Here is a 22413-nt window from a genome sequence, read left to right as displayed (position 1 = left end):
TGGCAGGCAGTATTCTAGAATTGAGAACATTTTTGAATGTGTTTGCATGATTTTTGCTCAGCGTTTCTTTTGTTTACGCTAGTCGCTGGCCAGCAATGACGCCCAGCAGATCATCAGCAGGTTTCGCGTCATACAGGCGACCGGCTTTCTGGAAGGTGCCCAGTTACGTCCATGAGATCTATACCCAATCCACGCCCACTCTAGCTGTACAGCCGCCAGCTGTGGTACTGCCGCCCCCATGTCGCCTGACGCCGCAGCGTCGCCGCAGCAGCACCAGCGGCCTCAAGAAGCGGGTTCACTTCGCCGATGAGCCAAACATTGGGGTAAGTCCTCGTCATCCCCCAACCACCCTAAATACCACAATGAACTCGTATATGGCTTGTCAATCATCAGTGGGGTAGGGGTGTGTTTGTCTGTGTCTCTGTCTCTGTCTCTGTCTGTGCCTCTGTCTGTGGGTGGCCCCAATTCTTATTCCCACCAGCTCGTGTCACAAATCAGTTCAATAACACTTTTGCCCCTGGCGGCTCGTAAATTTGTCACGCAAAATTTAATTAATTGGCCACTGCTGCAGTTTTTGACCAAGTAAAAAAAAGGGGGCCAAGCAGAACCCACAGAAAATCAGACCCAGATCGAGAGATGGATGGATGGAATTTATGTATGTCCATTAGCATGAAATTGATGAAATATTCGCTGCACCAACAGAACCAATATTTTCGGATGGAATATGTACATACTCGTATCCGTGAAGCGACCTCAAAGTCTTACAAAATCATCGCCGAAATTCCAATCGAAAACAATTCAAACCGCAAATAGTAAAAACATTTCAAAACCTCAGCCAAAAAAGCGCCGAAAACAGAATAAATAAAGTGCAAAAATAAAATGCCGAACCATATATTGTGTATATCCGCAGCCAGGGCACTGGGAAAACGGAATACGACGGGCAGGAAAATGATTTTTCCGTTGTAAGAAGTAAAATACTTGCCAAAAATGAGCAAACGGAATGTTTCTAGGTCCCCCAAAGAACACAGCTGTCGAGAAACATACGGGGCGGCCTTCAATCCAGCGACCATAGACCCTTGCACATTGCGCATACGTCACGTGGTGCGTTTACTTTTTATCCACTGCAATCATTTGATCTTATCCGATTTTTGAGGAAAAATCCGGAATCAGTCACCGTATTGCTGCTGATGATGATCCCTCTGTATTTAGATCAGCTTTTCATCATCGAGGCAGTAAATAAATTTAATTACACTCTCTCCTCACTCAGTTGCCTCATCCGCCGCACAGAAAAAGATACAGATACAATAATAAAAGTGCTGAAAACCAGATGCCCAGACATTTGATTTTTTTTCGTGGCAACATCAGCGGCAGCAAGATCATCAAAATGTGCGCTCCGAATGATGACATGTGGCATTCATTTCATTCAGGGTCGGCTTGCAACTGGATCAAGTGCTGGCTGCTGCCCCTGCCCCTGCCCCGCCCTAAAATGTGGCACGGCACAAGAAATGTGCAAGAAATGTCGAGAGCCCAAGAAAGTTTAAATAATGTGAACAATAAGGAAAATAAATGTGCTCTGCTGGCTGAATTTTGGATACTCTTTACAGGCAGGAAGCACCCAATATAAGAACTGGTTCAATCTCCTCCCTGCTCTGCCTCAATTTTCTGTACTGTACTGTTTTTTGTTTTTGGATTTTTAGGACCGAAAAGTAAGTCTTTTGTGCGCCTTGCCAAAGAATAGGCAGCCGTGGCACCGGGGCTCTGTCATAGGACAGGACACCGTTCGGGATCATTTCCCTTTATCTTCTCCTTTAGAATGGAGTCTATGAAATTCGATTCCCTATGGAGCATAGTCTACTTTCTAGAGTACACAAAAATACACCTGGCTATCGTTGAACAGAAAGGGAACGAAGAACCCAAAGAAAGGTAAATAAAGTGCTTTCTCAAGTGCGTCACAATCGGATCAACAAAAGTTCAGCACTCTCCGCGCGAAAAACCCCCTCGCTTAATGATTAAGAATAAGGAGGAATCGCCAATTGAATTCATGTTTCTCGGGATGTAGTCGTCGTCGGGGTTGCCGGTGAATGTGAATACGACGACGACGACGACGAGTGTGGGTTCTACGATGCTACGATTCTACGATTTTACGAGTACATATGTTCAATATACTCGCACATACATTACACTTGTACATTTGTGGCGCACTGTATTCGTGGTATACCACGATCTGCTGCTTCTGGTTCTGTGTCTGCTGCTACTGCTGCTGCTGCTGCTGCTGCAAAAAGGAATACGAATTGTATTTTAAAATTAGTACTTGAGCAGCATTGCGATCGAACAAAACGCTTAACGGACTGCAATATCGCGCCGCAAGCGCCTCGGGCCGACACACAATTGGCCAAGAAAAATAAACAGTTTTCAAGAAACAGAAAAATAGCCAAAGTCGAGAGTGGAATCGGTCGCATGAACCATTGAACCACCATTGATCCAGCTCCACGGCGAGAGACAACACCTACAACAGGATGAGCCCAAAGCTGCACGAGTTCGCGGTGCTGCTGTTCCGCGACGGCCAGGGCACGCCCTGGGGCATTCGTCTGGTTGGTGGCAATGATCTGGACACGCCGTTGATCATCACCAGGGTAATGCTTATGTAACCAGAGAAGGTTCTGCTGTTCGTCTGCCTGTTCGTCCGTCTGTCGTCCGTCTGTGGCCCGCTCTCATTCATCAAAATGATGCAGAGCAGAAGCCGCTTGCCAAACCGATTTGGCCTTTGTGCTCCTCCTCCGTATGCTCTACGCCGTACTACGGCGTTCTACGGCGTACTCTGTGCTGTGCCGTGCAGTGCCCGAGCAAACCACAACAAATCAAAATAGCGAAATGGCGAAACTGGCACAGCGAGAGCCATCCGCCATCCGCCATTCGACGTTGCAACGTTGCAACGTTTGCCAAAACGCGACGCCAGTAAAACTAATTGAGGCGCATCCAAATAGACCAAACCAAATATTCCTCCCCCCGGCCCCTGAGTCTCAGTCGCAGTCGCAAACCCATCTAAAAACAATGTATACACAATCATAATCTGCTCAGATACAGACGTATATATACATACGTACATAAGTGCCATATCTATGTCAAGGCTTCTGTAGATCAGGAATGACCTTCCTCCTTGGTTGCAGGTGCAAGCTGGCAGCCCCTCGCATGGGGAACTGCTGCGTGGCGACATCATCGCCAAGATCGGCGAGTACGATGCACGCGACCTGAGTCACGCGGACGCCCAACAGCTGTTCCGCGGTGCTGGCAATGAGATCCGACTGGTCGTGCACAGGTGAGAGGAGCATCCATCCATCCATCCATCCATCCACCTCATCCTTATATAACTCTTCTCGTGTCTCTTCTCAGGGACAACAAAATCGCATACACGCAGGGCGTCAGTCAGGAGGCAGCTGGCCCTGGTTCGCGCAGCAACTCCACTTTGCCCCCGGCCAGCCCCGAGCTGCTGCCCCATCGCGGTCCGTCGCCGTTTCTGCCTGGGCCCAGCCATCTGGAACGTGCCCTGCAGCTGCCGGTGGACTCCTTGCCACACACCGTGTTTCCCCAGTTAAACGCATCCGGTGGCTATGTGACTCCGTCGGAGGTCTTTTCGCCCAAGCCAACGCGCGACCATCAGCAGGATGTGGAGGAGGAGCAGGCCGCCATCGTTAATCAGGTGAGTGGAATTCCCCCCTCCAGTCGGGTGATACATCAAAAACGTATGTTTAACCTTAACCTATCATTATAATTAATCATATTGATCTACATTTTAGACACATAACCCCACGATTTATATACAAAATATCTGGGGTATTAATTATAAGAAATTCTGTACTTAATATTGAAAATTATAGCTTTAGATCCCTTGAAGCACTCTTATAGGTTGTCACATAGGGATAGACTCTTATGTGTCCCGAGTTTTGATTATATTAATTAAATAACATAAGGTTTACGGTTCCGAGAGTAGGATAAAATCGGATCAAGGGCTCTGGCGTCCTAGATCATCTCGGTAGCGTTTCTTGCTGGCTATCCTGTGTCGTGTCGTGGAATAGCATTTCTTTCCAAGCCGCGGCAAGGGCCGCAGCTCTACATTAATACCTGATACTCAGTTAGTATATATGTATGTAAGCTGATGATTTATGTATGCAGCTTTTAGGAGCCGGAATTTGTAACGAAGCCGATGACTACCGCATTCTATCTCTCTTTTGCCAGTGGGACGAGTAGGGGGATCTCTCCGCGATCTCTGTCCACTTTTCTCACAATTTTCATGATAGATGGCAAAAAAATGAAGATAACGAGAGGGACCATGACCGCTAGTTAATGTGAATTCTTGTATGTCATTTATTTCCTTTCCATTTAATGACCTGTTCTTGTCCGCTATATCTGTCATCTCTCACTTCTCACAGCAGCACCAACCGCATGCTGCACCATTAAGAGAGAGACAGAAAGAGAGATATCGATAGAGAGAGAATGATTAAGCGAGTGGAAGGGGTAGTGTAGCCTCTGCAAATGGATTTCTTCATTCGGACTACAATAATGATCCAATTTCATACAGATTCGACAGTGTACTAGATATGGTCGAGTTTCGTTCTCTACGATTCTGTGTCTTCGGTTTCTTGTTTTCTCGTATAATCAAAAGGGCGGGTTCGAAATTTTGAAAAGCACTTGAACAGTGTGGATTCTGGAGCCATAAATTTGGTTGATATAGCTCTTAAAGCTTTTAGATCTGAGATCTAGGCGCTCAGGGCGCTCGGGACAAACAGACAGTCAGAACTATATCGACTTGGCAATTGATGCTGATCAAGAATTGATATACTTTACACGATCGGAAAAGCTTCCGCCTCGGTGTTACACACATCTACTTCCACCTCAATTCGTATATAGAATAAACCATATTTATGTATGGATTTGGTTCTGACACACTTTTCTACATGACATCTACCTTAAAATGTAGTACACAGAGACACCTGAAAACAGGGTTTAAGCACGTATAAATCATTTCTTAGAGGTTCCATTAATTGATTCCGTTATTAAATCGTTTTTCACTTGGTTTTATTTTTTAAAATTGATTTTTGATTGACCATAAGAAAGGATCTCCTGGTCATAAATGAATCGACATTTACATGCTTTCTACGCGAGGTAAGCAAATGCATACAGTAAAAAGCTCAAAGCTGTGGAATTTCTAGTAGAATACATGTAAAATAGATGTAGAATTAAGACTCTAGAGGCATAACGTTTTTTGTTTTCAAAAAATTGTCCGATTGGAATAGATTTAAAACGCCCACCTTACTCGAGGAAGGGAGTAGCAAATTTTCTATCTGCAGTGCATCAAAACAACTCGAATAGGGAAAAATTACAATGAAATGTTTGTGAAAATTCTTAAACAATTCCACAGCAAGCCTCATCCTTATCTTCGTGATTGAATCACTTTTGTTGTTTGTAAATAATTTCATTTGGCGTTTAGTGGTTCGTGGCTGGCGCTAACAGGGATCTATCTCTATCTCTCTGCGTGTAACGCTGACATCAGAGGATAGAAATGTTGTGTGGTCAAGGTTGGACTGATTTTACATCCGCCAGAAATAGCCCCAGAGAGAGGGGTGGGGTCGGAATCGGTTTGCCGAAAAAGAGAGAGCGAGGAGGCGTTAAACAGGAAGAGTAAGACGCCCAGTGACGCAGTACACAGGTGGAAATTGGCGAGAAATCAAATCAGATGAAAACAGAAATGAAAACACATTCGAATACAGATACAGATACAGATACAAGTACAGCAAGATAGAAGAGGTGCTCTCTCGCCCCCAATCCACTAATCGGATAATGCCAAAAGCCAAAGACGCAAATAAACAAGAAAATATATTTTTTGAGCTATTTTCGGGCACCTTGCAGTCGGCCCACAGCTCCCACAGCACCCACACAGGTGAGAGGGTGGGGTTTTTGGGCCTGCTCTTGATCCATGCCTGTCCACGAGTGGGGGCCAGCCCACCTTGTGATGTGCTCTGACAATGCCAATGAAAGAAAGTGCCTGCCCAACCACCCACACGAACACCTTCCCCAGGTTCCCCCAGTGGTGGGCGATGACGCGGCAAATGAATCAAGACACCACCCAAGGTCGCCGGATTTCTTGGCCAATGCAGCACCAAAAATAATAGACAAGGTGCTTTCATAGGCACATCATACATACTCGTACACATACAGTATGTTTTTGATGATCTGCGATTTGATTTGTCATCAGTTGTTAGGATTCCAGAACATTTGACCTCAAAGGTGGATCGTTTTTCTGCTCGTACCATTTATTTATAGAGCTATTTATCCATGAACAGGTTATTGTACCTTTGTTTGAATTAATTTATGGGAAATCAAGGCATGTCTCTTATTTGTTTTCTGCTTTTTCGCTTTGGTGTAGCCATAAAACGACTTAAGAACTCATTAAGAACGATATTTATTGTAGCATTTTCTTTTCAAATAAAAAAAGAGCTGCAACCTTCACAGCGCGTTGGAAAAATACAAAACGTAAACATATTTCCATGTAAAGTTACGAGTTCCTTGGATATGCCAACGAACTTGAAAACTTAAGGTGTGTGTCTGCCTTTGAAGGCTAATTAGACCTGTTTGGGGCTGGCTGGCTGTGTGATTGGGATCTGTCGAAGACATCAATGCCCTGTGCCAACGCCAATTGGTACTGACAGCCATGGGACTTGGGATAGGCAGAGAATGCCAATGGCAATAGCCATCCTCATTCTCATCCTCATCCCCATACCCTGAAAAGTGTGTGTCTTTGGAACTGTCACAAATCGTTGACTAATTTGCGGGCAGGGGCTTCAGTGTCACTGAGAATCAGCTAAAACAAAACTGAACACATCAATAATGTTATTCTGGCTGTGAAAATTTGCGAAATACATTTCTCATCTAATTTTGAGCGATTCTGCCTGCATTCGGGCGAAACAATAACCTCGGTCTCGATACGAAATTGTGAAAGAATTGTATCTCAGAATTTGTGCTCCACAAAATAGCGGCAATTAAATGATATATACGAGATGGTTATAACCGAATAATATTCATCGGACCAGGCCGGGCCAGTCAGGACAAACAATCAGGTCGACATATATTTGGGGGAGCTTTATATGAATGTCGCGTGGGTGGTGGAACGCCTCTCGATCCAAGTCCAAGTTTATACGTGTACTATGTGTGGTTGTTACTCTGTTCTGCTCTGCTCTGCTCTGCTCTGGGGAAACACATCTATTTGTACAAGAAAACATACAATATTTTGTATATTCCTCTCTCACACTCGAAACACTCTCACACACCGACGGAAACCTGTGGCCTGTGGGCGGGCGGCCTCTGACCATCGGCTCTACAATATATGGATGGATGTATGGGCCATAGACCATACGGATAGGCAGACACATGGACACACTCTCCAACAACCAATACGATTATACATACATAAGACCGTCGCTGCTCTGAGCATCCACATATATCTATAGATCTATATAGATATAGATACATATATACATATATACGAAAATTGGAATTCCGCGCAGTCGGTATAGCAATAATTCGCCAGCATTTGAAAATCTTCAAATCAGTTGCGTTCGGAATATTGAAAAATAAACAACAATAAGACTCGAGCGAATAATCCACTGAGATCCTTTGTAGTCCTCCGTAAAGAACCACCAGCTGCAGCGTTTTGATTTAAACGTGACGAAAAAGCAAGTTACAAATAAAACAAAAACCCATCAGATTGTGGACACAGAAAGAACTCAATTCTGACGTGATCGAACCACCATTACGTAATTTTTTTTCTTTTTTTCTGGCTATAATATTTCTCGTTCTCGTTTCTATTTTTTTTGTTTTTAATTTTGACCAAATTAAAGGAGTTTAAATTGAAAAAAAAACCCCCACACACACACACACACAACAAAAACATAAACATGGAGTACGTTCAGTTCAAAAACGGATCCCCAGTCTACTACAAGGAGCAGCCAGACCTCAATGAGTGCATTCAATATCAAGTAAGCGAAATCGACAGTGAACTATACTACAAATTACGTGAGAATATACAAACATCGACCAAAATACATTATAGAAACGGCATATTTTATTCGTATATTTCAAAACATTCTTAAGTGAATTTTTCTTTTTTTTTTTGAGTTTCATCCTTTTTTTTTGAGAGGTGTTATACCAAAACAATAAGATTTGAAAGTCTTCATTTAAGACTTTACAGATTTAAATCTAGGAAAAACAATTTTCAAGCTTCAAAGGCTAGTAGTTTTAAATTTTCAATTTAATATTGACTGTGGCACTACCTTCCAATTTTTGTTAACTTCGGAATCCATGGAATCCACCAGTTTGCTACAAATTGTCTTTCGGATTTAACTTTCGTTCCTTTTTTGGGACCTATAGAAACCACTTAAAAACGGTGGGTGTGGCGACTGTGAAGGCCATTCGATCAGGGGAACTTTGTTGTCCAGGAACCAGCATTCAGGAGTGCTTCGGTTCATTATCCTGCTGGCATTTCCTATTCCAATGCTGAATCGCTAAAGGAAGGCACACATTTTTCTTCTTTATTGAATGTATTGGACCAATAACCGAATAGGGAAAGCATACCCACAACCTTGGCCTAACTTGTGGATACCCATCAGATCTGAACACTTTGGAAGCTCAACCATATGTACCTTTAAAGATGTGAAAAAATACCTACGAAATAGGACTTCACGTCACAAAACACTTCATTAGTATTCCAAATGCCATCAAGGCAAAGAAATCTTGTTAAATCTGGATAGTATCTAATCTATCCCTACCTTAGTATAGGTAGTATTCCCTCCAACAATCAACCACAAATACTTGTTCATATTTAGAACATATAAACAAAGTCTTCTAGACATGTTCCAACTGCCTAGAAGCGGTCTATGTATAGGATCCTATCCATCCAGCTGAAACATTTCTCTCATTTCACCTTTACCGTCAAACATTTTTGTGCTTGGAATTCAAGTTCAAATACAAATGCCAAGCCATCCATCCGCCGACTGTGTGGCAATACATAACATATATGTATTCTTGTGGTCTTCATTTTACTTTTTCCCCCCACAAAATATACATATAATTATAAGCAAGAAGAAGCAGTCACCCCACATATAGAGAGCTATATGCAAAGAGCTATGGGGGCTATATACATACATCTAGTACATATGTAGTGCCTCTCTCTCTCTCTCTCTCTCTCTCTCGATCGGGTACTCGTGTATATAGTGGCTTATTATTCAAACATTTGTTCGCCTTTCGTCAATATGCGCTGAAAGGCAACAACAAGACAGACAGACAGATTCCGAATACTCGAACATTTTGCTAAGCATATTTTTCATTGCGCTCTTTCCGTTCTCCGTTCCGTTTCGTTCCGTTCCGTTCTCAATGTAATTCATACCACACCAGAAAAAAAAAAAATAAAATAAAAAACTGGGATATTTTTAGAGCGTATAGAGAACGGAGCAAGCACACAGCCAGGCAGGCAGGCAAAAATAATAAACAAAATGATTATAAATTAATTTCATTTCGGAATGGCCGAAAACATTAGCGCTAACGATAGGAAAGGGTACCTCCATTCGGGTACAAATTTTCTGGCACGATCTCAGCAGCGAAAGTGAGGAATTGTTTTCACTTTTGTGGATGGGATGGATTGTCGCCGTCTATTGCAGAACTTATTTATTTCTTATACGCTTAGGATCTAACAGGAAATGAAATACAAAATAAACGTAGAGACGGAAGATTATGTGGGGGGGGGGGGGGGGACAAGATTTACTTAGATTTACGACACAAAAACATAAAGATTCGATTCGATTCAATTAAAAGCCAAAGTCGCGAGGAGTGACCCTCAAATGATATTTCAAAATATTTTGTGTGCTTGCGCCACACAGCCACGAATTTTAAATTTAGCGTCAAAAGTGTACATTTTTGTGTGTTTTATATGTATTCTCAATGCTCAAAATTCGACGTCGTCGCAGTCGCGTCCCCAAGGTGAAATGAGAATGTGAGAAATGCGCAATTAACTCGAGAAATTGTTTAGCAAACTAATTTTCTGTTCTGTTCATCCGAAGGGCGGAGGTGGGTGAAGGGTGGGTAATCATCCTCATCGTCACCTGCTCAGGCAGGCGGTGTCGTTCAAGATCGAAGCGATCAGCTGCTTGTCGCTTAGGGCCGCATGCACTTCCTCCTCGTCCCACTGCAGCAGGACCTTGCTCAGGCGCGGCTCCTTTTTGCGCATGATGCGTAGGATGCCCCTGGTCTCCACAAGGTCCACGGTGCCCGTGAACTCGGCCTGGTCCAGGGCCAGTATGTTCCGTTTGGCGCACACCCTGCGATAGACCTCGTGCAGGCGACCCATGCTAATGTCCTTGTTGCGCTCGTTGCGCAGCATGAGCACCAGGCTGCACAGCATCAGCTTCTGCTGCAGCGGAAAGGCAGCCTCAATGTCCTCCTCGAGATTTTGCGAGGCCCCATACACCTTGTTCAGAACGGCAGCCACTTGGGTGACCTGAACAGGCTTCATGATGTCTGTAATTGGCAGCCAAAGAGTTAGTTCTCGTGAAAAGTCCAATCTCCATTGATCTTCAATCTTACCCGGCCTCGTCTCTGCCTTCTCCTGGCCATCTGGCAATTCCAAGGCCTTCAGGTTGAACTCCCTTTCGCCGTCGCGCTTCTGCTGCTCGGCTATCTCCACCACTCGCCGCCCAATGTCTAGGGCGCGCCGCACATCCCCACTGACCGCACTCACCTTGGCCGCCAGCAACTGCAGCGTGACCGGTGGAAAGACATCCAGCACGTCCGCCTCGGCCAGCCGTGACTTGAATATCTCCACGATCTGCTGCTTGGTGTAGGAGGGGAAGTGCATCAGGCGGGGCTTTAGCTCGCAGCGGGCATTCAGACGCGTCAGCGTCCGATCTGTGAGATCCAAGCTGTTGGCAATGCCCACGAGGAGAATCCTGGAGCCCGGCAGGGCGGGCCACTCGAAGATCGTGTACAGCACGGCCTGCCTGGTCGTGCACAGCTGATCGATCTCATCGAGCACCAGCAGCAGCATGCGCTTGGCGGTGCGCAGATGCCGCTGTATGGCCTCCAGGTTGTCACGTTCGGTCCGACCCGCTGGCTTCAGCTGCAGCTCGGCGCAGAGCTTTTTGTAGACCGCGCCCACGCTGGCAATGCTGGTGCAGTTGATATAGACACGTTGCAGTCGCTTCGAGAACTCCGGATCACGCAGCAGTAGCGAGAGGCAGGCCGTCTTGCCGGTGCCCGGCTGGCCCGAGACGTACAGGCTGCCCGACGACTGGCTCTCCAGGTGGCTGGTGAAGTATTCGCGCAGTTCTTGGAGCTGGGCCTCGCGCCCTGGCAGATTCTGGGTCTCTGCGCTGTTCAGAACGCGTCTGGCATTTTGGTATTTGTTGCGCGGAGGCGAGGGTGCAGCTGCAGGCGCACGTTCAGGTGCAGCTTCTGGCTCCTCCTCCTCCTCCTGTGGCTTCTTCTCAGTCTTGTGCTCTGGCTCTTGGCGTTCGTCGATGCTTAGTCTGTCCAGCAGTCGCGAGGGACTTATCAAATGCTGCGGCAGCGGCTTCAGCTTCCGCTGCTTCGGTGGCGAGACATGGGAATGGGTATCCTGCTCCTCCTCGTCGTTGCTGGTTACGTTATAGCTTAATACTGCCTCTTTGCTGGCCTGCACGCGCCTGGCCAGACTGGTCGCCTTGGCCATCGACTTCTTGCTGCTGCTGCGTGGCGTCTTTGGCTCTTCTTGGATCACATTTGCGGGGGCCGTCCTGCGACGCGCCGTCCGTTCCATTTTATTCAACAGGTTGCTGTTTTCGTTATTCTCTGAAATTACACTAATGATATCATATCGCTCCTCCTCGTCGCTGCTGTCTTCTGAGGCTTTGGTCTGTCGCCTTCGCCAAATCTCAGAGCGTCGTGACGTCGTCGTTGTCCGCGGCGACTGCGGCAACGGCGACGCAGCCGTCGATTTGCTGATGCTGCTTAAACGCGTAGAGCGGCGTACGGCGGCCATGCTTAGGCGCGGTTTTGGCGTGTTAGTGGCTCTGATTAATTGGCGAACAGCACTACTTATTTTCTAGTTGTTTGGTTTAGTGCCACGGGGTAAAAAAAAAATCAACTGCGTTAGAAAAAGAGCGCGCAAAATGTTTTGCCATTCACAGGAAAATAAAGGTCACAGAACAGCTGTTCAAGCTAGACTTGACTGTCTGGCAACGTCGGCGCAGGGCTGCACTTGGACTAATCGATTGGGCGCGCTTTGTTGCAGTTTTTGAACTGCTTTACGCGTGCGATTGAATTACTTACGTGGTAAAAATAAAACGTTCAGCCAGCAGAAGAACGACCGACACACAAAATACAAACTGCTGGACGCTGCCTGCCTGCCTGCTGCCGTTGGCCGCTGGCAAAGAACACGCTTACGTAAGCGCCTAAAAATATTCGCCTTGGCGGCTGGGATATTTTTAAAGTATATAAACGGGCGCTCAAAATCGTACATAAAATGGAATATTTTGGTAAATAAAGTTTATACAACACGCACACATCTCTCGATCTATCTATCCAACACACTGAGAGAAGATCCGATGGGAAAAATACAGCAAGAAATTGTTTCGATTTCGAGTCCGATTCCGATTCTGTATCCCATAATCGTTCTGTGATTCATTTATTATTATTATTATTTGTTAGAACTGCTGCCAAATGGTGTTTTTCTGAATGGCATAAACAAAACCATTAATGTGGTGTTCTTTTGTTTTGTTTTTGTTTGCGATTTTCAGCCCTACCGTACAACTCCACTGGTCCTGCCCGGTGCCAAGGTGAAAAAGGATGCCCCATCGACAGACTCCTACTTGAGGCACTATCCCAATCCGGCTGTGCGCGCCCATCCAGGACACGACTACCATGACAGTATCATGAAGCAACGCGTTGCCGATACCATGTTGCACAAGGTTGTTGGTTCGGAAGCCGACACTGGCCGTGTAAGCAAATGGGCACACATGCCCCCTAGCCCCTGCCCCCTTGCCCCCTGTTAATCAATCGATTGATTGACTGATTGTAATCCCCTTTTCCGTTGCAGGTCTTCCACAAGCAATTCAATTCGCCCATCGGCCTCTACTCAAACAGCAACATTGAGGACACCATCAGAACCACAGTTCCGTAAGTTCCGCCCCACCCACAAGAAAATTTACCAAATTGGAAACCACTTTTATGCTTAGAGTTTCGATACCAGAAAAAGCACTAATATCTGATCTGAATTCTTGGATAACGCTTTGTCAAATCGAACGTACATACATATATATTTTCTATGATTTTTCTATAATTTTTCTTTTTGAAAGTTTCTTGAATAAATTTTGCGTAGAACGTTTTTTTTCGAAATTTCGATGCAGCTTTTAATTTTTTGCGAGAGAGAGAACCAGAACCGCCACTCGAATAGCGCTTGAACCGACTAATAAAAGCGAGCCACGACTAGTCGAACGACTATATTGATTCTTAGTTAAGTTGCAGACATAAAATCACTAACCAATAAGCTTCCGAAAAAAGTCAAAGACCAAATTTACTAAAAACAAAAAAAAAACGCAAAGAAAAACCACACACAAACGAGAAACACACACACACACACCACACACACACACACCAGTCCATAGATGTTGTATGTACTAGCCTCTATCTATAACTATCGTATATATCTATCGTATACATCTATCGTATATATATATATTCTGTGTATATTGTTTGTAGCTTCGCCACAAGCGATAGCTATCGCTTGAAGGACAGTCCTTTGCATCGTCCTTTGCCAACAAAACTGAACGGGTAAAAGTAAATTCGATTTCTTGAGCACCACAGCCTGATTTCCTGATTTCTTTGAAGAACTTGAATCTTGACTTTTGCGATATTTATACTGTATAATGAATATTGAAGAATGTTTATGCCCCGTGTTTTATCCGTTGTACTCCCCCCCGCCTGTCTGTACAGAAAATACCATATATAACCCTCAGATATGATTGATTGTTGTCTCCCGCAACCCGAAAACAAACTGCAACTGCAACTGCAACCTCCAACAATACATACTTATGTACAGATACCAGATACAATATCTACATCTATATCCCAGTAGAACAGAACAACAGAAACAACAACAAGTCCAAAAACAATATACATGTCCAAACACGAATTGCATGTGCTCTGCTGTCTATATCTGCCCGTACATATATCTCTGTATCTCCGTATCTGTAGCTCCTAAATGTTTGCCTATTATATCGTAATGGCACAGCCAAAAACTCGGGATGATCTGAGTCTGTGTTTGTTGTTGGAGAACTTACTTTGTACATACTTATACCCTCTAGGAATCTAGGACCTCATATTCCCCCTGCTGTTCGTTCGTTTCAAGACAAAAAGGTGGCGTGGCAAGTGTTTCTTTTGGTAGGAGAGGTGCCTGTGCACCCATAATAAAAACTAGAACAATTGATCTGAAACAACAACTGCCTAACAGAACCCTACCCCACCCTAACAGTACAAAAACAGTACATATACAAAAAAAAAAAGAAGAAAAAAAGAAAAAAACACCAATCTAAGACATAGTATCCCATCCTAGGCTTAATAGAAATTAGATCCTGTACTATTTAGAACTTAGCTGCACGATTAATGTTAGAATTTTCATCGATCTATCTTTCCTGGAACAAAAACGTGTTATACTGGAGCAACAAAAGCAAAAAGAACAACTCGCAGAGCAACAACGACAACAGCGACAGCACCAACTGCAGATACTCTATCAACAAAATAAATGATCAAAGAAATATATAGTAGCCAAAAATAAACCCCTGCTCCTGCTCCCCCTTTCCATACCCCCCCCCTCCACCCACAAGACTAATCCGAAAGTTAAAAGACGTTTGCTGAATTTATTCTTATTCTTACTTCTTTTTTCGAAAAATTAACTTTAATGGAAAATGTTTCACAGAAGACAGTACTAGCACTGAAAGTTCCTATGGCATAATCATCCACTCCACAAAATGCAAGCCCCAGTCCCAGTCCCAGCCCCAGTCCCAGTCCCCCACCCATTCCCAGTATTAATCGTGATGATGCTAATGCTAATCCAAAGACTAATCCCCCAAGGCCCAGTTTAAGGCTTCGACTCATCCGAAACGATAACTGAATATGATTTGAATAGTTTATACGATTATTTTGTTATGCAGTTCTGTTCGATTACTTTTTAAACACTAGCTCGTAAGGAATTTGTTAATGAGTTTTGCTATTAATTCAAATGATGTTTGAGACAACGCACAGATGTGTCCTGCCGCATCCTCGAACAACAACAACAACTACAATTACAACAACAACAAAAACAAAATAATTCTAACGTATTTTGTGCACATCCTGTTTTCTCTTTCTATTCTCTCTCTCACTACTCTCTCTCTCTCTCACGCTACTCAACCGATGTAAAAATACAAAAAAAAAACCAAAAACAAAAAACCAAAACAAAAAACCAAAAACCAAAAACCAAAATAAAATATTCTGTTTTCGATTAACCAAACAAATAAACAAAATAACTTGAAATAACGTAATGGCGCTTTCAACGATCTCAAAAATCAATCAAATGCAAAATGCAAAATGCAAAATCCACAAATGCACAAATGCACAATCCCCGAAATCCCCGATCCAGTTATAAGAAAACTGTCCAATACGATCCAAGGAACAGCGAGACCTACAGAGCCATCCAAGAAGACGGCGGCTACAGCGGCAACTATGGCAATGCCTCGCCTCAGGAGGTGACCATACCTGTGCAGACTAGGGTCTATCAGCCGAATAGATTGGTTCCAGGAAAGGTAAGATCCGTGCGCAAACCGAATCGTTTCGAAACAAAATCTACTACAAAATCAATCGACACACAATCTCATGTGGAAGATACTCTAGTACTTATCAGACAAAGATCGCTCTCGATACACTCGATTCTCCAGCTCTCTCTCATCTGTACAAAGAGTCTCTCTCTCTATCCTCCTATCTCGCCCTCGCTCTCGCGCTGTCTCTCTATTGCTCTGTAAATGTAAATGTTAATGTCTGTAAGCCACGGCGCGCCGTCTATCTCTCTTTCATGTACAGTTGAACCACAACGAATGTTAGTCAACAGTGTCCATGTCCATGTCTTAGCAGAATGTTAAGCGCTCTGTACTGTAATGACCACTAACTAATGGCCGAAAGTAGCTACTAACTTGGTTTTTGATCGATCGATATACGCTACGACCGCCATCCATTAACCCCATCTCTGTGTATATTTTCCAAATCATTCCGCCAACTATTTGTATTCCTTTGTGCATTTTAACATCCGATTAACACCTAACAGACGCTCATAACAGTTCGAGAATTGCATTTACAAATACTTTTTGCACTGAAAACTAGTGGAATCTCTATGATACACATAAGTATTTCCTATCTCAATAATATATCTTGTATTTCCCAAATGCATTTACAGAAACCGGTATCAGCCCCAGTATCCCGTCCGCCGTACAATGTGAGTGGTTTATAATGATTCTTTTTGTATATCTGTGACCATATCTCTAATCTGTGGATCCCCCTTGGCAGGTGGTAAACACTCACGATGAGAACATACGCCAGAGCGGCTCCTTCAATCGTCTCATGTACAGCGTTATTGGTGCCACCGAATATTAAAAGCTGCAGCAGCGACAACATCAGCCAGCCAGCCAGCATCTCCAGATAAAGATCATCCAACGCGTTGGGGTATCTCCTGTTTATCTCCTAACATATTTAGCGGATTTTTAATGAAATTCTGTTGAACTTATTCAGTAAATTATTTAATGAACGACGACGAAATTGTGAGAGCAAAACTAACAAGTTTAATGATAAATTGGTGAATTGTTTTGAAATCGAAATAAATCTATGATATGTCTACAATTTAAATATCGATTAACTCCGCCTCAAGCCCCCATGTACTGTCCTCCCCCCAAACGCAATAGCAAAAAACACACACACTCAAATTAATTAATAAAAAGAAACAAAAACAACAAAAACAACAAAAATCAAAACTAATGAAAGGCAACTTTGTTTTTTTTTTTTTTTAAATATATATTTAGATTTTTTTTTTTTTTGATTCTTTGTCAACAGAAATGTGTTCCATTCTGTTCGACGCTGAGTGGTTTTCTAGTCATGGATTTGTAATAAGAATAGAAATGTTTGAATTAAATAAATGTAACTAACGAATGGGTAAAGAGAAGATGATCGATCGGTTGTCGGTGTTTTAACGGGAAGAGTATAGTAGGAGTCCTGCAGAACCCAATGGAACTATGCCCGGGGAAGGCTTAGGGTCGATCAATACTCTCAGTATGAAACAGTTAAGGACTCACCTGTCTAAAGCCATATCGACCGGTTGTGGTGTGTGTTTTCTTCTGAAAAAAAAATAAAATAAAATTGTATTAAGCTCGGAAGTGTTGGAAAATTATCCGCAAACTCTTTGAGTACCGGTTATGCGGCAGTGCTTGACGATTTTTTCTGGTTTGCGAGCTCCTCATGCACCTGATGATATACTCTCTGCTCTCTGCTCTCTGCTCTCGGCTCTCTTTCCACATCTTTCCACAAACGTAATTGAATTGATCATCATTTGAATACGAGTACAGCCCTCCCCAGGCCCAGCCCAGTGGCAGGCCCAACCCCTAAAAAAGAGTAGCCGAAAGATCTTTGCATAACATGACGCTGTGGAACGTGGACGGGACAATCGTTCATCAATCACTTCACAAATTAAACGTATTTATATTGAAATTATACGCAAACATGAGCTGAAAAATGAACATAAATTTGACTTTAATTTGGAATGGAAATAAGACACTTAAGAGTGGCGAAGAGAGGAGAGTGTGTGGTGTGTGGTGAGTGATATTGTACGTGCATGTGTAATGTGCATAACAATTGTGTGAAACGAAACACACAACACAAAACAACACATAATGTACTTTCACTTCACGGGTAAGTAAGCCACAAAATCAGTTTTCTTTGATTGCTGCCTCCGTGGGTATCGGGGCAATGCGATTGTTTGGGGCCACACCACAAATGGGATCAAAGCGAGCCAAAGACCTCGATTGCAGCTCCTCCCCAACCCCCACCCACTGAATGACCTTGCCGATGAACAGATATCCATGCAAATTCAGGGCGTAACTGTTACAGTAATACGAGTCCCAGACAGACTCTGAGGCAATTGTAATCCCATCAAATATCAAATTTTTGCCAAAGAGACGGAGGAGGTCTTTAGATATATCGAGGTTTAATGACTCTTGGCTGGGGCTGGGACTGAGACTGGGGCTGGGACTGGGGCTGGGTCTGTCCTACGTGCGATCACATGACACATGGCTTGGGCTGCGGGGCGAATGCAAAAGATTTGGCAACATCAAAAGCGACATCAAAGATCGTTCGGAACCTATTCAACCGCAACGCAAACGCAACGCAACGCAACACAACACAAGATACAAGATGGATAGATACATAGATGCAGATAGATGGCTCGTTCGTTGGTTGGTGGGCGGATACAAGTCCAAAAGCGACACTGAAAAACGTTTTGCAGCAATTTGGGTCAAACCCCCATTGGAAACAATAGACAAGAAGACGAGACGATATTGCACTTGTTGCCGGCTGGGTCTTCGATCTGTTGACCTCAAGAATGTGAACCCCATCAAGAGGAGGATTATCTAATGGCTAGGAAGAAGCCGCAAGGCAATTGCATAAAGAAACACGCTGTACACGTCTATGGGGTCTTTGGGGAGGCAACCGCAATTTAATTTACATTTTATTTATTGGAGGGGATTGCATGATCTCCGGCAAGGTGCAGATCTGTCCATCAGCTGTCTATGTAAACTAACAGACCGGGCATGGCTGTACACTCTCTGCTGCACTGGGCCTAGCAGTGGGCCTAGTCCGGGCCTAAGATCACGTAATTGTTGTTTTCTATTCGCAAGTGGAGCACCAAAAACAGTAGTTTCGGTCGAAACAATGCCACAGGTCGAGGGTAGAGGCAGACAATGCTCCACCATCCATGATAGCCGTCGAATGGGAGCCAACGGAAATGGCCCCCGCCAGCAAACAGCTGTTGTAAATCAGTAAAGAGCCATCGAGTGGCCCGAGAGAGCGGCAGAGACAGCGAGAGACAGAGAGAGAGAGAGAACTAGTTGCTAGGCGTCCGCTCCGGCGTTTGTCGATATAAAAGTGCAATTGGGGCCCGCAGACAGCGCAGATACAAACGTATCTCCAAAGTGGGTTGAGTGCGCGATAGAAAAAGTTTGTTCAAGTGTCCAAAAAAAAAAAAATGAAAATCCAAAGGCAGCTTTTCCTTGTGGTGGCCACGGTCGCATTTTGCGGCGGCATTGCGCAGGCGCAGCAGCAGCAGGGGGGCGTGGACCCCGCCTACTTGCGGCAGTACTACCAGCAGCTGCAGCAGCAGCAGCAGCAGTCGTCGCAGGGCGCCGAGACGCCCATCTACGAGCAGAACTCCGAGCAGACGCAGCAGTACGTGAACGCGGGACAGCAGATCCGCCTCAAGGACACGGTGGCCGAGCAGATACGCGCCCAGCAGCAGCAGGGCTATGTGGCCCCGGCCGTCAGGGACTATCTGCAGCAGCCGCAGGTGAGTACCCCCCCCACCCCCCGCAGCCCTCCTTGGAGCACGCCCTATGGTTCCGTTCCCCCTTGCAGTACCAGTCGCAGCAGCAGCCGCAGTCCGTGTACCGCCAGTCGGTCCAGGCGGCTCCGGCACCGCCGCCACGCCGTGTCCAGCAGCAGCAGCCCGCCTACCAGGCTCCCTCGCTCCTGGGCAAAGGACAGCAAAAGCTCTCGCTCCAGCAGCAGCAGCAGCAGCAGCAGCAGCGGCAGCAGCAGCAGCAGGAGGAGGAGGAGTACGATGACGTAAGTTTGGGGTCCAACAAATCCCATAACGAGTTCGAATTCGAATTCGAGTTCGAGTTCGATGTTCGCGCACTTTCCTTTTCGCTTCAGTGCCGCAACATAATTACAATTGAGGCATGCAACAAACAGAGCGGGGCAGGGGCAGGGGCAGGGGGGTTGGCCAGTAGGAGGCGGTGTTAGTCGTTGACTTGGGGTTCATTAACCACACAGCTTCCAGTGGCCGCAGCATCAGCAGCAGCTGTGGTTTTTGGCCACGGCCACATGTCTGTGTCTCGTGGATGCTGCATGTTCGTTGGCCTGGCCGTTAACCGTTAACCGTTTACTCTCTTGGCCAGCAGCAGCAGCAGCAGTTTGCTTATGGCCTGCTCATGCGGAAGCTGCTGCATATCCGTTACCACATTAGCCATAATCCATCAGAGTTTGGCTTTAACTGGGCTCAAAGTGCTCTGTCTGGAAAGGAGACGGGGATCAAAGTGCTCTGCCTGGAATGGGGACTGGGATCAAAGTGCTCTGTCTGGAAAAGAGACTTATTGAACTGTGGTGTTAGCCCAAAGATGATGATGGCTTTTTGGCATAGAAGGGAAGAGACCTGAGTAGATCGCTTGAGAGAGCGAGTAACAGGATCTCGAAGTTTGGAAGTCTTTGTGGAACTCTAACGAATCTGTAGTATATTCCTCAGTTCCATCGATTGGCAATCAAAAGAACTACCTAGTTTCCAGTTATGATAAGTATGGCATTATTCTTTTTTATAGCCCCCACTTTGAGAGCTGAATTCTTTCTAGATCTTACCATTTTGATGGCAGTCTTATTGGCCCATAAAAAGTGCTGCATTCTCCGCCATACAATCACTTTCAAACGGCGACCCATATACGCCCAACAATCCACTTCCACAGCCACTTCCACAGCCACATGCACTTCCAGTTGCAGTTGCAGTTGCAGTTGCAGTACCAGTCGCTGTCAAAGACCCAATTCCCATAGCAAATGCCTTGCAAACGGACAGTGCACGCATTAGAACCGGCTTTTGCTGGCTTTTGCTGGCTTTTGCCTTTCCAATTTGCAGAGTTTTTTGTTTTCAGCTCTTTTTTGTTTGGAGCCAAAGATTGCAGATTTGCCGAACTGCAGGCCACGCCTTAGAGTCATGCTTCTGGCGGTTACCTTAACCCAGTCTTCCGATTGTCTTTGCGCCGCCTGAAGGTCTCCCATCCTCTCAGAGTGCAAGAGAGACTCCAACCTTGTGAGTGGTTTGGCCAACGCCTGAATGGAGTCTAAGGCTGGCCTGACTATCGCCTATCGCCTATCGCCTGCCGCCTGGCGGTTGCATAACCACACGATCAATCCGATCCGATCCGATATCGTGCGCCTTGTGGGCCATTAAAATATGCAAGCGGCTCCACAGAAAATACTTTCACTTGTGCGTGATCCGGGGAGTCGGTGACTCGGACTCGGGCTTGGGTTGGGGGGGGGGCCTGCAGCTGGAGTTGGGGAAGTGGGACTTGGGACTTGGGACTTGGAGGTGCGCCTACACGCATGCGCCTGTTCGCGTGTGTTCGATGACGCAATCGCCTCCGGGCCAGACACGAAACTGGGTCGTACACGCATTTGAAATCCCAAATGAAATTGCAATGCCCATTGCCCATTCCCATTGCCTCTTTGCAGCAGAACTCCTCGTACCAGTTCGGATTCGATGTGAAAGACGACGAATTCACCAACTACCAGAACCGCAAGGAGGTGCGCGACGGATCCGTGATCAAGGGCAGCTATTCGGTGGTCGACAGCGATGGCTTCATTCGCACCGTCAAGTACACGGCCGATCCCAAGGAGGGCTTCAAGGCCGAGGTGATACGCGAGCCCACCGACATTGTGGTGAAGATCCCCACACCGCCGCCTGCCACACAGCTGCTCCGTGCCGGCGGCCACAAGGGCCAGCAGGAGTACAGTCCCAGCCACAGCCACAGCCACAGCCCCGGCAAGCAGCAGTACCAGCACCAGCAGCAGCAGCAGCCGCAGTATCATCAGTACCAGTAACAGGAGATGGGAGTCCCGTCCGAGGTCTGCCAGGTCTCTCGCTCTCTTCGTCTGAATGTTGTCTTGAAAGTTCCGCAAGTCCATGTAGTTTGTAATTGTGTCGATATCGGCAGAGATCATAACATTATTTTTGTATCTATATCATACGACTTTTTTTTTTAGGTTCCACTTTCATGCTTAGAATATTAAATTAAACAAAAATTTCAAATAATTCGGAGGAGGTGGTGTTTTTTGAGGGGAAAGTGGGCTCTTTTTCGAGGGAATCTGCTGGCATTTCCGTATATTTTTTCGTACTTTTGGTATCTGAGATCCATCGTTTCTCCCAGCTATTCTTTGCTTTTCATTGGGTCTAGCCATCGAATCTCCAAGTACAGATTCCACATTGATCTAAATCCCTCATGCATCTATCTATAGCAAACACGATCTCCCAATCATCTCTTATGCTTCCTACGCCCT

The 22413-nt window shown here is 45.3% G+C and overlaps 3 protein-coding genes across 16 annotated transcripts; 2 read left to right on the top strand and 1 right to left on the bottom strand.

The window, feature by feature from the left end:
* Positions 1–80: 80 nt before the first annotated feature.
* On the top strand, positions 81–16960 carry LOC6602491 (PDZ and LIM domain protein 4). Of its 14 annotated transcripts, none has more exons than XM_026992916.1 (9): positions 81–323; positions 3168–3316; positions 3391–3697; positions 12819–13019; positions 13118–13197; positions 13780–13851; positions 15698–15860; positions 16505–16543; positions 16615–16960. In XM_026992916.1, the coding sequence occupies exons 1-9, from the start codon at positions 96–98 to the stop codon at positions 16699–16701; spliced, it is 1326 nt and encodes a 441-aa protein (XP_026848717.1). In that variant the 5' UTR covers positions 81–95; the 3' UTR covers positions 16702–16960. The 14 variants fall into 14 exon arrangements, with proteins under 14 accessions (XP_026848717.1, XP_026848718.1, XP_026848722.1 ...); XM_026992918.1 differs by lacking the exon at positions 81–323 and adding an exon at positions 2346–2633; XM_026992917.1 differs by lacking the exon at positions 13780–13851.
* LOC6602492 (cell division control protein 6 homolog) lies at positions 9845–12145 on the bottom strand. Its single transcript, XM_002027484.2, has 2 exons — positions 10630–12145; positions 9845–10563 (listed from the first exon to the last, which is right to left on the bottom strand). The coding sequence occupies exons 1-2, from the start codon at positions 12059–12061 to the stop codon at positions 10145–10147; spliced, it is 1851 nt and encodes a 616-aa protein (XP_002027520.1). The 5' UTR covers positions 12062–12145; the 3' UTR covers positions 9845–10144.
* A 2372-nt stretch (positions 16961–19332) lies between the features above and the next one.
* Positions 19333–22114, top strand: LOC6602494 (putative mediator of RNA polymerase II transcription subunit 26). The gene is made up of 3 exons (XM_026992999.1): positions 19333–19654; positions 19738–19932; positions 21589–22114. The coding sequence occupies exons 1-3, from the start codon at positions 19337–19339 to the stop codon at positions 21955–21957; spliced, it is 882 nt and encodes a 293-aa protein (XP_026848800.1). The 5' UTR covers positions 19333–19336; the 3' UTR covers positions 21958–22114.
* The last annotated feature ends 299 nt before the right edge of the window (positions 22115–22413 follow it).

Source organism: Drosophila persimilis, unplaced genomic scaffold (genome assembly GCF_003286085.1).
Source record: "Drosophila persimilis strain 14011-0111.01,24,50 unplaced genomic scaffold, DperRS2 tig00000798-arrow-arrow-pilon, whole genome shotgun sequence".
NCBI classification, from domain to species: domain Eukaryota; kingdom Metazoa; phylum Arthropoda; class Insecta; order Diptera; family Drosophilidae; genus Drosophila; species Drosophila persimilis.
Note: the sequence above shows the minus strand (reverse complement) of the source record. Positions and strands in the feature narration are given on the sequence as shown.

What these genes read in the sequence shown, in the direction of transcription:
- LOC6602491 (XM_026992916.1), top strand. Translation starts at nt 96, where the DNA reads ATGACGCCCAGCAGATCATCAGCAGGTTTCGCGTCATACAGGCGACCG. An exon ending in ATCCGACTGGTCGTGCACAG is followed by an intron (nt 3,317 to 3,390) that starts GTGAGAGGAGCA and finishes GTCTCTTCTCAG; the next exon opens with GGACAACAAAATCGCATACA. An exon ending in CGGAAGCCGACACTGGCCGT is followed by an intron (nt 13,020 to 13,117) that starts GTAAGCAAATGG and finishes TTTCCGTTGCAG; the next exon opens with GTCTTCCACAAGCAATTCAA.
- LOC6602492 (XM_002027484.2), bottom strand. Translation starts at nt 12,061, where the DNA reads ATGGCCGCCGTACGCCGCTCTACGCGTTTAAGCAGCATCAGCAAATCG. An exon ending in GAAGGCAGAGACGAGGCCGG is followed by an intron (nt 10,564 to 10,629) that starts GTAAGATTGAAG and finishes TGCCAATTACAG; the next exon opens with ACATCATGAAGCCTGTTCAG.
- LOC6602494 (XM_026992999.1), top strand. Translation starts at nt 19,337, where the DNA reads ATGAAAATCCAAAGGCAGCTTTTCCTTGTGGTGGCCACGGTCGCATTT. An exon ending in ACTATCTGCAGCAGCCGCAG is followed by an intron (nt 19,655 to 19,737) that starts GTGAGTACCCCC and finishes CAGTCGCAGCAG; the next exon opens with CAGCCGCAGTCCGTGTACCG. An exon ending in AGGAGGAGGAGTACGATGAC is followed by an intron (nt 19,933 to 21,588) that starts GTAAGTTTGGGG and finishes GCCTCTTTGCAG; the next exon opens with CAGAACTCCTCGTACCAGTT.